The sequence below is a fragment of the Schistocerca gregaria genome, chromosome 3 (assembly GCF_023897955.1).
Source record: "Schistocerca gregaria isolate iqSchGreg1 chromosome 3, iqSchGreg1.2, whole genome shotgun sequence".
Lineage (NCBI taxonomy): Eukaryota > Metazoa > Arthropoda > Insecta > Orthoptera > Acrididae > Schistocerca > Schistocerca gregaria.
This window is the reverse complement of record NC_064922.1, coordinates 408,203,730-408,219,542: the sequence shown is the minus strand read 5'-3', so window position 1 is coordinate 408,219,542 and position 15,813 is coordinate 408,203,730. Positions and strand designations below refer to the sequence as shown.

General features: G+C 41.8%; 1 protein-coding gene across 2 annotated transcripts in view; it reads right to left on the bottom strand.

The window, feature by feature from the left end:
- Positions 1–15,374, bottom strand: part of LOC126354546 (uncharacterized) — a 42,098-nt gene extending 26,724 nt beyond the window's left edge. For both annotated transcript variants that reach the window (XM_050004286.1, XM_050004287.1), the window contains exon 1: positions 15,247–15,374. In XM_050004286.1, the coding sequence (XP_049860243.1) occupies positions 15,247–15,324 (78 nt within the window). In that variant the 5' untranslated portion in view covers positions 15,325–15,374. The remainder of the gene's footprint in view (positions 1–15,246) is intronic.
- Positions 15,375–15,813: the final 439 nt, after the last annotated feature.

Genomic DNA, 15,813 nt, shown 5'->3' with positions numbered 1-15,813 from the left:
TTGTCTCCCAAATTGTTTAAATAGATAAAGAACAGGAAAGGGCATATAAAACTCCCTTGGGGAACGCCAGAAACCACTTCCGTTTTACTCGATGACTTTCCGTCAATTATTACGAACTGTGACCTATTTGACAGGAAATGACAAATCCAGTCACATAACTGAGACAATATCCCATAAGCACGCAATTTCACTACAAATCGCTTGTGTGGTAGAGTTTCAAAAGCCTTCCGGAAATCCAGAGATACGGAATCGATCTGAAATCAGTTGGCACTCAACGCTTCATGCGAATAAAGTGCTAGTCGTGTTTCACAAATACAATACTTTCTAAAACCATGTTGACTGTGTGTTAAAAGACCGTTTTCTTCGAGTAAATTCACAATGTTCGAACACAATATACACTCCTGGAAATGGAAAAAAGAACACATTGACACCGGTGTGTCAGACCCACCATACTTGCTCCGGACACTGCGAGAGGGCTGTACAAGCAATGATCACACGCACGGCACAGCGGACACACCAGGAACCGCGGTGTTGGCCGTCGAATGGCGCTAGCTGCGCAGCATTTGTGCACCGCCGCCGTCAGTGTCAGCCAGTTTGCCGTGGCATACGGAGTTCCATCGCAGTATTTAACACTGGTAGCATGCCGCGACAGCGTGGACGTGAACCGTATGTGCAGTTGACGGACTTTGAGCGAGGGCGTATAGTGGGCATGCGGGAGTCCGGGTGGACGTACCGCCGAATTGCTCAACACGTGGGGCGTGAGGTCTCCACAGTACATCGATGTTGTCGCCAGTGGTCGGCGGAAGGTGCACGTGCCCGTCGACCTGGGACCGGACTGCAGCGACGCACGGATGCACGCCAAGACCATAGGATCCTACGCAGTGCCGTAGGGGACCGCACCGCCACTTCTCAGCAAATTAGGGACACTGTTGCTCCTGGGGTATCGGCGAGGACGATTCGCAACCGTCTCCATGAAGCTGGGCTACGGTCCCGCACACCGTTAGGCCGTCTTCCGCTCACGCCCCAACATCGTGCAGCCCGCCTCCAGTGGTGTCGCGACAGGCGTGAATGGAGGGACGAATGGAGACGTGCCGTCTTCAGCGATGAGAGTCGCTTCTGCCTTGGTGCCAATGATGGTCGTATGCGTGTTTGGCGCCGTGCAGGTGAGCGCCACAATCAGGACAGCATACGACCGAGGCACACAGGGCCAACATCCGGCATCATGGTGTGTGGAGCGATCTCCTACACTGGCCGTACACCTCTGGTGATCGTCGAGGGGACACTGAATAGTGCACGGTACATCCAAACCGTCATCGAAACCATCGTTCTACCATTCCTAGACCGGCAAGGGAACTTGCTGTTCCAACAGGACAATGCACGTCCGCATGTATCCCGTGCCACCCAACGTGCTCTAGAAAGTGTAAGTCAACTACCCTGGCCAGCAAGATCTCCGGATCTGTCCCCCATTGAGCATGTTTGGGACTGGATGAAGCGTCGTCTCACGCGCTCTGCACGTCCAGCACGAACGCTGGTCCAACTGAGGCGCCAGGAGAAATAGCATGGCAAGCCGTTCCACAGGACTACATCCAGCATCTCTACGATCGTCTCGATGGGAGAATAGCAGCCTGCATTGCTGCGAAAGGTGGATATACACTGTACTAGTGCCGACATTGTGCATGCTCTGTTGCCTGTGTCTATGTGCCTGTGCTTCTGTCAGTGTGATCATGTGATGTATCTGACCCCAGGAATGTGTCAATAAAGTTTCCCCTTCCTGGGACAATGAATTCACGGTGTTCTTATTTCAATTTCCAGGAGTGTATGTTCCAAAATCCTGCTGCATATCGGCGTTAATGATATGGGCCTGTAGTTAAGTGAATTACTCCTACTACCTTTCTTGAATATTGGTGTGACCTGTGCAACTTTCCAGTATTTGGGTACGGATCTTTCGTCGAGCCAACTGTTGTATATGATTGTTAAATATGGAGCTAATGCATCAGCATACTCCGAAAGAAACCTAACTGGTGTACAGTCTGGACCAGAAGACTTGCTTTTATTAAGTGATTTAAGTTGCTTCGCTACTCCGAGGATATTTCCTTCTACGTTACTCCTGGAACTGTGGAGTAAAAACATTCAGATCGGTTTGAAAGATTTAGATGAGTCATCACATCCTTTTTTCTTTCTGATTAACCATCAAAATAACAACTCCGAAGAGTGAAACTCTATAGTGTATGCTATTTTAGTAGGAAATGCCTTGGCTGATACACCATGGAATTAAGATAAAAGCTCGTATCTGGAAAGTAAGAAGCAGAAGGTTGTCCCCGAATATCAGCTAACATGAAGGAGATCAGAATCTGACTTTTGTCTTGTGAAAAAGGATGGTGAGGAAGGGGAGGGGGCCTACAGTAGTTTTCTGTGCTACGCCATTGGGATTAATTGGTATATATCAACTAATGAAGACGGATAATTCACAGAATTTTCTCGTTTTAGATGACACAAGTCCTTTCTGAAAGACGTGCAGTGCAATGTAAGCGAGTGGGTTGGTCAATGGCAGCAACACGTGGCTTTCAGGGACCAGATCAACGAGTAAACAAAATGCTACACGTACAGTTACTAGCTCGGAAACCTTGTAAAAGTTAAATCGTACTATCGCAAGGTTTTCAAATAACCAGTGAAGTCGTGATTTTAGATTCTAAGGAGTGAGATTAGACGAAGATCTTCTTTGGAAATACATCGTTGAAGGTCTTGTGCAGAATCTGAATGATTCACTACAAGGTTAATATACAATGCAGCTAACCCTGAAACACAGAAGCTTCTTTACTTTGCTTGGTCTTACTCTATGACTTCGTATGTCTGTGCTGTCACTACGAATATTATTAGTATAAAAAAGAGTGATGGGGCAGGTCCACGAGGTTAGGGTAGGCTCTTGTTCCGCTGTCAGGGAACTATAATTCCACCACCTCGGTACACATAGTCCACCATGGGATTTGTTGTTGTTGACAATGGTTTCTCATTCACAAGGAATTGCTACATTCATTAATAAACAATCAAAGGAAAAACAATGTGCACTTCGGTGACATATCGTCAAGCATTGCTTTATTCAGCAAGTTTCGTTTTTAACAGCATTCCAGCAGAACGAAAAAAATTGCGTGAAAAACCGCAAGTCTTCAGATGTAAGCTCAATGATTTAGTTGTGGCACTCTCCTTCTATTCTCGCGCTTTTGAGAAATTTTCCCTTTAATGTGTTGTTTAGTTGTTTACACTCTAACAATTCTTCTCGGTGTCTGTTAAGACTTTACCAACTTTCTAATCAGTGTTCTGTAAACTATTTACAAGGTAGTTCCAAGTAACGTTGGCTCACATAGTCCCACAGTACCTGATAAATAAATAAAAAAAAATACTCAAGATACTGCTGGGGCGTTTTACCCAGTACATAAATAAGAAAAACATGAATTGTGCCCTGTTTTAATATAGTCTTACAATTTTATTTCTGTGTCACTTTATCCGTGGTGCATTACATGATACATTTAACCTGTGTTCACTCTTTATCTCGCAATCTTGAAGCGTAATTGGATTAGGGATTGTCAATATTGCCGAACTGTCAGAGTAATAGCACATGATTGCAAAATACTAACATGAATTGGTGATCAAGAATGGAAAAACTGGTAGAAACCTACCTCCGGGAAGATTAGTTTGGATTCCAGAGAAATGAAGAATCACTCAAGGAAATACTGGTTCTACAGCTTATCTTAGAAGGTAAGTTAAGGAAAGGCAAACTTATGTTTGTAGCAGTTGTAGACTTAAGGGAAATTTTTGACAATGTTGCCTGGAATACTCTCTTCGAAATTCTGAAGGTAGTAGGTGTAAAAAAATGGTTCAAATGGCCATGAGCACTATGGGACTTAACATCTGTGGTCATCAGTCCCCTAGAACTTAGAACTACTTAAACCTAACTAACCTAAGGACATCACAGATATCCATGCCCGAGGCAGGATTCGAATCTGCGACCGTAGCGGTCGCGCGGTTGCAGACTGAAGCGCCAGAACCGCACGGCCACACCGACCGGCAGTAGGTGTAAAATGCAGGGGGCGAAGGCTGTTTACAACTTGTGCTGAAACCAGATACAGTTATAAGTGTGCAGAGGCATGAAAGGGGGGCAGTGGTTGAGAAGGGAGTCAGGCAGTGTAAGGCATCTGGATTATAAGGACCTTACAAGAGCTTGATCCATAATGACAGTAAGATACAGCATGACATCCTCAGATAAGAACTTTATATCAACAAAAAGCAATTGCAGTAATCTCATGTATCGAAAGCTAACACAACAATATCTACCAATAAGTGGACAGGGGCATGCATAAATAAGTTAAAGTGAAAGGAAATTTGGAGACAAACCGAGCAGGTGGTTAATGGCATTGGAAAACCCCACTTAACAGGAGACCAGCGAGCTTCAATGCAGAAAGGGATAAGGCCTGAACACTACATTATTCCTTTTAACCAAAATACAGTCGGGACTGAGGGTAAGTGGCTGGACAGCTGTATGAGGGATAATCGGCGACCTGGCAAGAAAAATAAAGTTCATCTCTAATGAGACAGCGATTGGCTGAACCCATACGGGGCGATGCCGATGTTACACGGTGGAGAGATATCCGTTAAAGGAAAGCATTTTAAGAACTAAAATTTCTAGAAATCTCTCTCATCCCGCAGCAGACCGCACAAGTGTGTGGTAACTAGTGAGGGTGTTGAGAGCTCTGCTTCTGTGAAGTGTGGACGATATGCTTCACGTATAGTTGTGACAGACAGCAAAAAAGGTAGTTGATTGTTACTCAGGGAATTTTTGTGGGCAAAGAAATTGTGCACATTGCTCCAACCCTTAGCGAGTGTGCAATAGCCATTATTTCGCCTAGGGAGAAATTAACGTCGTGTGGAATGCAGGAAAGTTGAGACTGAGTGAATTCAGTCAAGGTCAGAGAAGGGAATTAGCATTTCAGATCCAGCATGGAGACAACACCTTTTCAGATCATACTTGGTAAAGTACCATCGCGCATTAGGCCATAGTAAATGTTGAGTTGAGATTTTGCTCACTCCTGTTTGCGCACGCTTTGACCATCGAATACCAAAAGCTAGGTTACTAATCTAACCTAACATTGAGTATATGGGAGGTTTTCACTGGTTTAAAAAATAAACTCAGTGCATTGACCAGCTACACCATCAGAGATGTAAGTTAGCTGATGAAGATTGTTAATCATTTTCTCCTGTGATAAAATTTTTCACATGGAGAGATGACGATTTAAGAATCGCCAGTTCAATATGTCCAAGAGTTAAATATTTTATTATTGAGTGTTGGAGGCAACTGAACATGATTGTTGTGTATCACTTGCCCTGAAAGCACAGTGATAAATTATATATAGATTGAAAAAGAGAATAGCTGTTTTGCCTTTCTAGAATAGATCCCAGACTTTCACTTTTATTAATTTATGCGTTCTAGTTACGTGACAGTAGCATTTCTAATTATACCTAACATTTGCTGCCTTACAGGGCCAGATTCATATTTACATAGAATGTCTATTTAACACCGTGGGCTTGACAAGACAGGCCAGCCGGTGTGGCCAAGCTGTTCTAGGCACTTCAGTCTGGAACTGCATGACTGCTACAGTCGCAGGTTCTAATACTGCCTCGGGCATGGATGTATGTGATGTCCTTAGGTTAGTTAGGTTTAAGTTATAGGGGACTGATGACCTCAGATGTTGGATCCCATAGTCCTCACAGCCATTTGAACCAGTTTTGAGAAGACACTTGCGATGTTTTGTCCGTTTGTGCACTTTTCACAAATGGCGATCCTGCCAGGATTCGAAATTACAGGATTCTGATAGATTGAGGCTTTTCTTTTGGTAGGTACAAAACACATAATCCTCCCAAATAATAAGCTGACGCAAAGTGGTAAAAACATAAATGTAAATGTGACTCAACTGTTTAGGAAGTGTAGATAGAATTGTATTCATGTATTTCTTGTTTGCTGGCCCAACACATCGTTAAATTGGGTTGTGTTGAGTTCTGACTCAACTCCAGTAACCAAAATTCTATATCAAAGACGAGGAAATGGGTTCAGATATTGAATATTGGACCATGGATGATATTTTGGAGTAGAATCTAGTCATATGATCAGATGTTAACGCTTAGTCAGGTTTGGAAAATTCACGAACCGCAACGCTTAGTGGAATGTTCAAAAATGGCAGAGAATAATAGATTAAGACAAAGGGAAGTCATGGAAGATCTTGTTAGGATCGAGTTGGACATGCAACAGGTATATCAGCGTGAACAACATGAGACAGAACACGTAGAAATACCGAATGAGACCGAAAATGCAACACATTATGTTCAATATGGTCCATACAATGGACACGAGAACAGTGTGCCTAATGAATCAGACGCTGAGTTTGTAGATAGTAATTTTCAGCATATTGAACCAGACGTAATCATATTGGATGAGGCGGGTTTGCTATTGCATGAAAGAACGGGTGTTAGTGCTCCCACACTATGTTCGGATGTTCGGAAACGATGGGAACGCTTCATGAAAAACGAGATAGGTAACGGTTACATCAGATGGCAACTAGCGAAAATGGTGTAGATGAAAACGCCAAAATATTTGGAATGTTGCAGCGTTTATTACAACAATCTCAGGAATCAGAAAAGCGAATAGAAGGGCGCATAACACAAGGGTAAAAAGAATTTGATGGGCCCACAACACTGGAGTTGAAAGAAACTAACAATACAACACAAAAACCTCGTGATAATATTAAAGGCCAATTAGATAAAATGCGAACTGAAGCTAAGGAAGTGCAAGGAACTAGAACCGGTGAAAAGGGCATTCATTCCTGGGCAAGAGAAGTGTACTAGTATCAAACACATATCTTTATCTGAGAGTGTACGTTTGTATCACAGCTTTTGGTGGTAATGAGACATGGTCCGTGGGGTAACCGGAAAAAAGGGAATAGAAACTTACGTGGTGCTGCAGAAGAACATTGAAAATTAGGTAGACCTATAAAGTAAGGAATGAGGAGATTCTCCCCAGAATCAGTGATGAAATGAATATATGGAACACAGTGACAAGAAGAAGGGAGGGCATGATAGGACATCTCCTGAGACATCAGGCCACAGCTTCGACGGTAGTGCAAGAATTTGTAGAGGGTAAAAACTGTAGAGGCAGAAAGAAACTGGAATGTATCCAACAAATAATTGAGGATGAACGTCGCAACTGCTGCTCTAAGATGAAAAGGTTGACGCAGGGGAGGAATTCGTACTGGACCATATCAGACTAGTGAGAGAACTGAAAGTAAACAAGAGATTGGAATACATTTAGAGAATAACTGAGGACGTACGTTGCAAGTGCTACTCTGAGATGAAAACGTTGTCACATGAGAAGAATTCGTGATGGGTCACATGTCAAATCAAATCAGTCAGAAGTTGGCGAAAAAAAAAAAATCACAAAGACCCAGATATAACATACCCCTTACAATGAACTTCTGTGAGCTTTGTATACAGCGTGCTTGATTACTTTTGTATATTTCAACATCTTTTTTATAATTTCCACTAGTGATAAACCTTTTGGTGTACCCAATGGTCTGATGATGAATGGAGTGATCAAAACTAATCACCGTTAAGTATATGCAACTGTGACAAGAAACTGAAATAAATAATAAAATACAGTTGCTCGTCTTTTATGCCAGTGCAAAGGGCAGATTGTTATAGACCAATGCCTGAAAACATGCATCTCGCAAACGGCGTAACTGGTCGGCTGTTTGTGTGCTACAGCTGTAAGCATCTACAGAAAGGGATTGAATGACGTTGAAACCACTAGTAGATGCCAAGGTGTTGCGATAGACGCCTCATCACAGAACTTGGAGGTCGGACGCTTGCCCGCTCTGTGAAGAAGGATAGACAGCTATCTAAGGCAGATCTAAAAACAAAGTGAAATGCCGCTGCTTGCGTGTTTCGTCGCACGCCGTTCAGCATGCATTGTTGAAGATGGGGCGCAGCAGTAGATGATCCTGACTTGTTCTCACGCTGCCCCAACGATGGCGTCAATTACGAGCCGAATAGGCAAGAGCACCGTAAGTACAATCGCATCGAGACCGGACTCTGGATCAATGGAAACCTGTCGTCTGGTTGGATGAATCACCTTTATTCGTATGTAAATCAGGTACTTGGTCGTGTATGGACAAGCCGTCATCCAAGAGAACGACTGCTCGAAACATGCACAGACTATAGTCTGCTACTATCTTTCGTCACTAATACTGTAGGTACAAAAATTGATGCTGTAATTTTAATTTAGTTGTGTTTTATTTGCATTAATTACGTATTTTTTACCTATAAATCTCTTGGAAAAGTCGAGACAATATACTGGCAAAGAAAACAGGACACAAATTCGTGTCTCCCTGATTGCAACGTAGCTCTCAGAAGGTCAGAATATTTCGGAATTTGCCGTACAAGAACTACTTACGTTTGAAACTGCTCAATAACCTACACTGCACTTTTTTGGAAGGATAATTACGGCTTACGCGATCATTATTTTAAATTTTAATCTATCAAAAATCTAAAGTAAATGTGAAAAATAAACCTTAAAGGTTGTCTTTTTTAGTGTGTATTACTCTTTAAGATATAAAGGGTGAAAAAAAAAAGTTTCCGTTCCAAGCTCACAGTATCCCCTTGCCTATTTGTCTGTGCTTATAGCCCCGTATAGGAGTAGTCCTGGTTGAATACAGGGTGCAGCAACGCCATCAAACCGAAGCTTTTTGATGGCTCGCATATATCAAACATACATGTTCTAGTAAAGTCTCACCGAGCGAGGTGGCGCAGTGGTTAGACACTGGACTCGCATTCGGGAGGACGACAGTTCAATCCCGCGTCCGGCCATCCTGATTTAGGTTTTCCGTGATTTCCCTAAATCGCTCCAGGAAAATGCCGGGATGGTTCCCTTGAAAGGGCACGGCCGACTTCCTTCCCTAATCCGATGAGACCGATGACCTAGCTGTCTGGTCTCCTTCCCCAGTGTGGCTGATTTTCTAGGGCAGAATTCTTCTAAGACACCATGACAGCTGCGGTTTACGTGAACATTATTCCAGATCACCTGAATTTCTTCACGCTTTATCTCTTCCATAACCGTGTTCGCATCTTCCAGCAAGATAGCTGTAAATGTCACAGTGCCTGAATCATGCTACAATAGTTTGGAAAACGTTATAGTGAACTTATGTTGATGTCTTGGCTACCAGATTTGTTCGATCGGGTCAGAACCCTACGGGACACATTTGGGACACTGTCGGGTGCCTGTTCCATGCCAACAAACCAACGACTAATAATTCACGGGAGACTGCATAACCTGTGTATAGAAATCTACTGCCTAATACCTTCTAAAACCTAACAAGGACGTCTTGAATCTGTGTCACTGAGGATCGCTGCATCACTGTTTTATGGCCTTCCATAGAGAGATCAATATGCTACTAAGCAACACAACATAACGTTTCGGCTTTCACGTGATAGAGCACAGCAATCAGTCGTCCTTTCCTTTCAGGTTTAATTAGGCAAATTTTGATATTTGCTAGTGCCTAGTGATTATCAATGCGCTAATTCACAGTATCAATGCATGTCTCAGAACGTTAGTCCAAACAACAGGGAAGTGACGTACTAGGACATACATTGATGCTACAAAGCAGTGCATTGATAATGGCTAGGCACTAGCCGAAATATAGATCTGCCTAATACAATTGAAAGCAAAGGACGACTCACAGCTATGCTCTGTCATTTGAAAGTCTTATCACAGTCGTTTAGTGCATCCACATTCGTAATGTAAGGTAACTTATGACGTTTAGGGTTACGAATTTATGTATGAGGGTTGTCCAGAAAGTACGTTACGATCGGTCGCGAAATGGAAACCACTGGGAAAATCCGGTAAAGCTTTGCTCAGGTGTGTTAGGCAGTGTCTCTCGAAGCTGGAGAGGCGACTATGTAGGGACGTATATGGAAGGTGTGCCTGTTGTTGTTGTTGTTGTGGTCTTCAATCCTGAGACTGGTTTGATGCAGCTCTCCATGCTACTCTATCCTGTGCAAGCTTCTTCATCTCCCAGTACCTACTTCAACCTACATCCTTCTGAATCTGCTTAGTGTAGTCATCTCTTGGTCTCCCTCTACGATTTTTACCCTCCACGCTGCCCTCCAATTCTAAATTGGTGATCCCTTGATGCCTCAGAACATATCCTACCAACCGATCCCTTCTTCTGGTCAAGTTGTGCCACAAACTTCTCTTCTCCCCATCCTATTCAATACTTCCTCATTAGTTATGTGATCTACCCATCTAATCTTCAGCATTCTTCTGTAGCACCACATTTTGAAAGCTTCTATTCTCTTCTTGTCCAAACTATTTATCGTCCATGTTTCACTTCCATACATGGCTACACTCCATACAAATACTTTCAGAAATGTCTTCCTGACACATAAATCTATACTCGATGTTAACAAATTTCTCTTCTTCAGAAACGCTTTCCTTGCCATTGCCAGTCTACATTTTATATCCTCCCCAAATAGCAAAACTCCTTTTCTACTTTAAGTGTCTCATTTCCTAATCTAATTCCCTCAGCATCACCCGACTTAATTTGACTACATTCCATTATCCTCGTTTTGCTTTTGTTGATGTTCATCTTATATCCTCCTTTCAAGACACTATCCATTCCGTTCAACTGCTATTCCAAGTCCTTTGCTGTCTCTGACAGAATTACGATGTCATCGGCGAACCTCAAAGTTTTTATTTCTTCTCCATGGATTTTAATACCTACTCCAAATTTTTCTTTTCTTTCCTTTGCTGCTTGCTCAATATACAGATTGAATAACATCGGGGAGAGACTACAACCCTGTCTCACTCCCTACCCCAACAACTGCTTCCCTTTCGTGTCCCTCAACTCTTATAATTGCCATCTGGTTTCTGTACAAATTGTAAATAGCCTTTCGCTCCCTGTATTTTACCCCTGCCACCTTCACAATTTGAAAGAGAGTTTTGCAGTCACCATTGTCAAAAGCTTTCTCTAAGTCTACACATGCTAGAAACGTAGGTTTGCCCTTCCTTAATCTAGCTTTTAAGATAAGTCGTAGGGTCAGTATTGCCTCACGTGTTCCAACATTTCTACGGAATCCAAACTGATCTTCCCCGAGGTCGTCTTCTACTAGTTTTTCCATTCGTCTGTAAAGAATTCGCGTTAGTATTTTGCAGTGACTTATTAAACTGATAGTTCGGTAATTTTCACATCTGTCAACGCCTGCTTTCTTTGGGACTGGAATTATTATATTCTTCTTGAAGTCTGAGGGTAGTTCGCCTGTACCTAACTGTTGCAAATAAAAAGTTTCTGGTTTTCACTGTGGTTTCCATTTCGCAACCTATCGGTACTTACTTTCCGGACCACCCTCGTACTGTTGCAGCGCTAAGCTACATATCCAAACTCGCCGCCATATGTTTCGCATTCACTGGTTATAAAGCGCAACGTTGGTTGCGCCTGACGGAAAGGCAGCTACCTTACTTCAAGACTACAGTGGGTTTCCTCATAGAAAATGCACAGGCGTACCTCCATGGTTTTGGAAATAATAGTAAGGCGTCCTCACTAATAATTCGTGGATATCTGTGTACATGGACTTGCCCGCTCGTACTGAAACATGGCTGTGCATGTTCTGTTATATTGCAAAGCTATAATAACAATGAATGGCTTGAGGTCTGTGCTTCATGGATTGATTTCTCACCTCACGTAGATACAGTGTCACAGTATTTTTAACTCGCTGTGCTTAAATTCACAAGTAGCAGCTTTCAGAATCCCTCACGATTTTGATTTGGGCTGCCAGTGATTTTCTTAATTTTCTTGAGAGAATATTCGAATAGTTTCTTTAAAACGGTGGCTTCTAGGAGTAGACTGTCTCCGTGGTCTGTTGGAATTGTAGACGACATTTTACACTCTTTCCTTCTACATATCTTCGAAACCGGTGGAGTTAGTTTGAGTAACACATTTGGTAACGTGTTGGCCAACAAAACTGTAAGGCTTTTCACGGACGATGCTGTTGGTCGCCAGAAGACAGTAACGAAACACAAGAAGACCGAAGGTGAGTCGATGATTAGTGCACGGACTGTCCGTTGACCCTCAACGTGAGTAAAGAATTTGACGCAGTGCTCATAAAGGCGAAGTAATCCATTAGCAGTTCACATCTTGAGGAGGTTTATTGTTTAAGTTCTGTGAGTTTTAAAAACAGTCGGACAACAAATTACTTCCTGACACACACACGCTTCGTGAAGTGACTACGACGGGAAAATGAAAGAAATTCGAGCTTTACGGTGCTGTGCTTTTCTCAGAGGCAAAACGTGAGTGGAGCAGGAAAGAGGGATATCAGAGTACAACAACATGTACGATCTTCCACCCACCATAGAGTAATTGGCAGAGTGTAGTTCTAGATCTAGATACAAACATAAAGTTCTGAGGTGACAATCCTATTACAGTTCATACTGAGGCGTTACTTTCGTTTTGCCTCAGGTTACAGTAGGAACTAATTATGTTTTCTATAAGTTTTCATTGTTTGCTAGCAGCTTTAATACTTCGCTGGGTGAAAGGAATATTTGTCGCATTTGTTTATTTTTCATCATTTCAAAAAGAGGTCACACGATGTTTACATGTAGCTCATTGCTCCAGCCTGTATGAGTGTGCATGGGTATGAATGGAAGTCAAACGTAGCGGGAGCATGGACAAAAGGGAACAGTTTAAGGGAAAAGCAGTCATTGACAACATTACAAGAATAACGGCAGGCAGGCCATAGCAGCAGGCAAAGATGAAAACAGGCACGAGGGTAGGTTACAAAATTGGTGCGGGTGTGAGGTGAGTCTCCCCACCACCGCGTCTGAATAGGAACGTTTGTCGGATTTTGGCGAGTGGAGAGCACTGCGGGGCCAGCCATGAGACGGACCGGACGCTGGAGAACAGCAGCTCGCACATTTGGTGAGATAGAAATGAGGTAATATGGCTAAAAATTAACGACAGGGTATGCTCATAGCACACATTCAACACACCTTCATCGGTGCAGGTTACGGTTTTAATTTATTTGCAATAGTTTTCTCTGTAATGTGTTTGTGAAATTTTGCTTTGTGGTAGTGAGCATACAACAGGAATCATCAGTTCATGTAGCTGTTTCCCGAGTTATAAGCTTTACTTTTAGCTCAATGAGTGCAGATTGCGTATCGAATGGTAGATCGAGAAACTTCTGTCGCGACATTTAATTATTTTTGGTACTTTCTTTGTGAGTTCAGTTCGCACTTCATTTTGGCGCCAATAGTACATCATTTTTGTCCAGAATATTTTCTCTGATAGAGGTTATCTACCTTCAGCAGTGGCTTACCTTAAATTTGTAGTGGTGTAATTCATGCATGACGATAAGTGAGTCCTAATGAATGAATGACGATTTTTCCGTTAAGGACGGTGTGGCACACTTACGTATTTTTTGTGTTATTACGAAATTATGTGTCATATGTCTTTTGCGTTATTATGAAATTATGTGTCATATATGAAATTATTCGTGTAGCGTTTTCGTTTTGTCATTGTCCTACCCATGAGAGGAAACGCTGAAGTTTTGTAACTAAAGACAAATTGCAATGTGTCGGCTTCTAAAGTTTTCATCGAAGTAGAAAATAAATCTATTAAATGAGAGTCAGCATTTCAGTTAAGAAATAGTCCCCCAGTCACCTGGCACATGAAACGTGTAGGACGTATCTTATTCAGTCCGATTTTCTAAAGTTAATGAAAGACAGAAATAATCTGAAATGTGAATTTTGATAGGCTACCAGCTGCTATAGGACGGCTTTGTGTTAAACCACCCCAGAATGCGTTATCTTAGACAAACTCGATCCAGTTTCCGTTGTTCACATTTCTAATATATATATATATATCACCAGCATACAGCCAACGAGCAGTCTTATAGCATTACTATTCAGTTAAACGAATCGCTATCAGCAGTATACGTTATACATCAATGCTCTATCTCATGCACGCAAATAATAATGATCCGTTGCAAGCGTTTCATTCTTACCTAAGAAGATGTCACAGTTTACAGTACCATAATATCTCGTGCGACGAGAACGTCTAGGCCGTAAAAACGTCTTACATGAAATAGATTAGCGGTAGGTACACGACACAGTACTGCCAACTACCGGCAAAGCAGCGGATGTGCACGGCACACCACTACTTCAAAATGAACTAACAACAGTTCGTAAATGTCAGAGAATAAAGCCCGTCAACTAAAGTGAAATCGTAATAAAAATCCAAGTAGATTATCTCATCATAGAAGAAGTACCAAATAATCATTCACGCATAATTTCACTGTATTATCTCATCACAACAAAAGTACCAAATAATCAGTTATGCAAAGTTTTACTCCTAAATATTGTACAACAAATGAAATAATTTAATTAGGGAAATAATTTTTGTACTGTAGCTGTTTCCTAAGCGTAGAAAAAGGCGAAATGAGTCATTACAGTACTAGTTGATTTTAAAAAATGTCTTTAAAAAGGTAGTTGAGATAGAGATAAATAATTCACTAATCTACCTCTGAAAAAGAACAACACTATTCATCCGAATGATGTCCACACTTTTAATTAGCTTTACACATGATTTTAACTTGTATGTACTCCCAAAACAGAGGTATCTTTACCACCGATTGTCACTTTTATTGGGGAACGTATTTTTAAAAGGTCGAGAGTGTTATACACTGAACTTTCTAAATGTATTACAGGAAAAGTACAAAATTTCCGACGAAATTTCCAACATGGTCATCCGAATTTTTGGTACAATTAGTCCATCGTTCCAAGCGACAATGTGATTAAATACCTTTCCGGTTCGTCATCAATGCAGATACACATTGTTTCCTTAAACTTTCTATCAATAGTCGATGTGATAACCTATTAACTCATCTTTAGGTGAACTAAATAAATGGTAATCTCACAAGAAAAGGACTTACCTGTTTCCTTTTTTTGTGTCAGTAATTATCTGAAGTATAGTTGTTGGCTTTGGGTAGCAGAGCAAAACAATAATTTCTGCGTCAGTTGTTTCTCAAAAACAGGAAAATTTTTAAGAATGTTAAAACCTTATCTCCACTTATCGGACCTTCTCAGCGGTAAATATATACGTATGTCTTAAAAATGTAATACTTTACAGCTAAATCATTCCGAAACATACACCTTACCATCGGCAGCTGAAGCCAGCCAGCTCCTCTCCGATTATCTGCATAAACAGCGTGCGGATTCCTTCTTCGATGCCACATCACAAAACGCACGCTACTGCAGCCGCACTAGACTACACCCAAATGCCTCCTCGGACACCCGCTAACTGTCCAGCGCTAGCAATCATATCTTCGTTATACAGTGTCAACATTACAGCGGTAGTGGTTATCTCTTCAAAATATTTACATGGATAAATACGTTGACATTTGTTCCTTCAGAGTAATTTGCAGACAAAGACTTTCACTGATCACGGCAATAAAAGAAGGACACTCTGTGTACGTTATTAAAATATCAGATTATTTCTGATGTGCCTGATTGGTTCTATCCGACACTCACAGTTAACACCGGTAGAACAGAATGTAGATTTACGAATAGAAAGCACAAATACCAGCATAGATGTTTTAAGTGGGACTTTTTCTAACATACAACGTCACTATCAGACTATAACTGACTGTCCTCATCTATGTTAGTACAGTATTGGTAAAAAACACTGTAAAAGCTATTACACACGAAGCGAAACGTACAAAAAC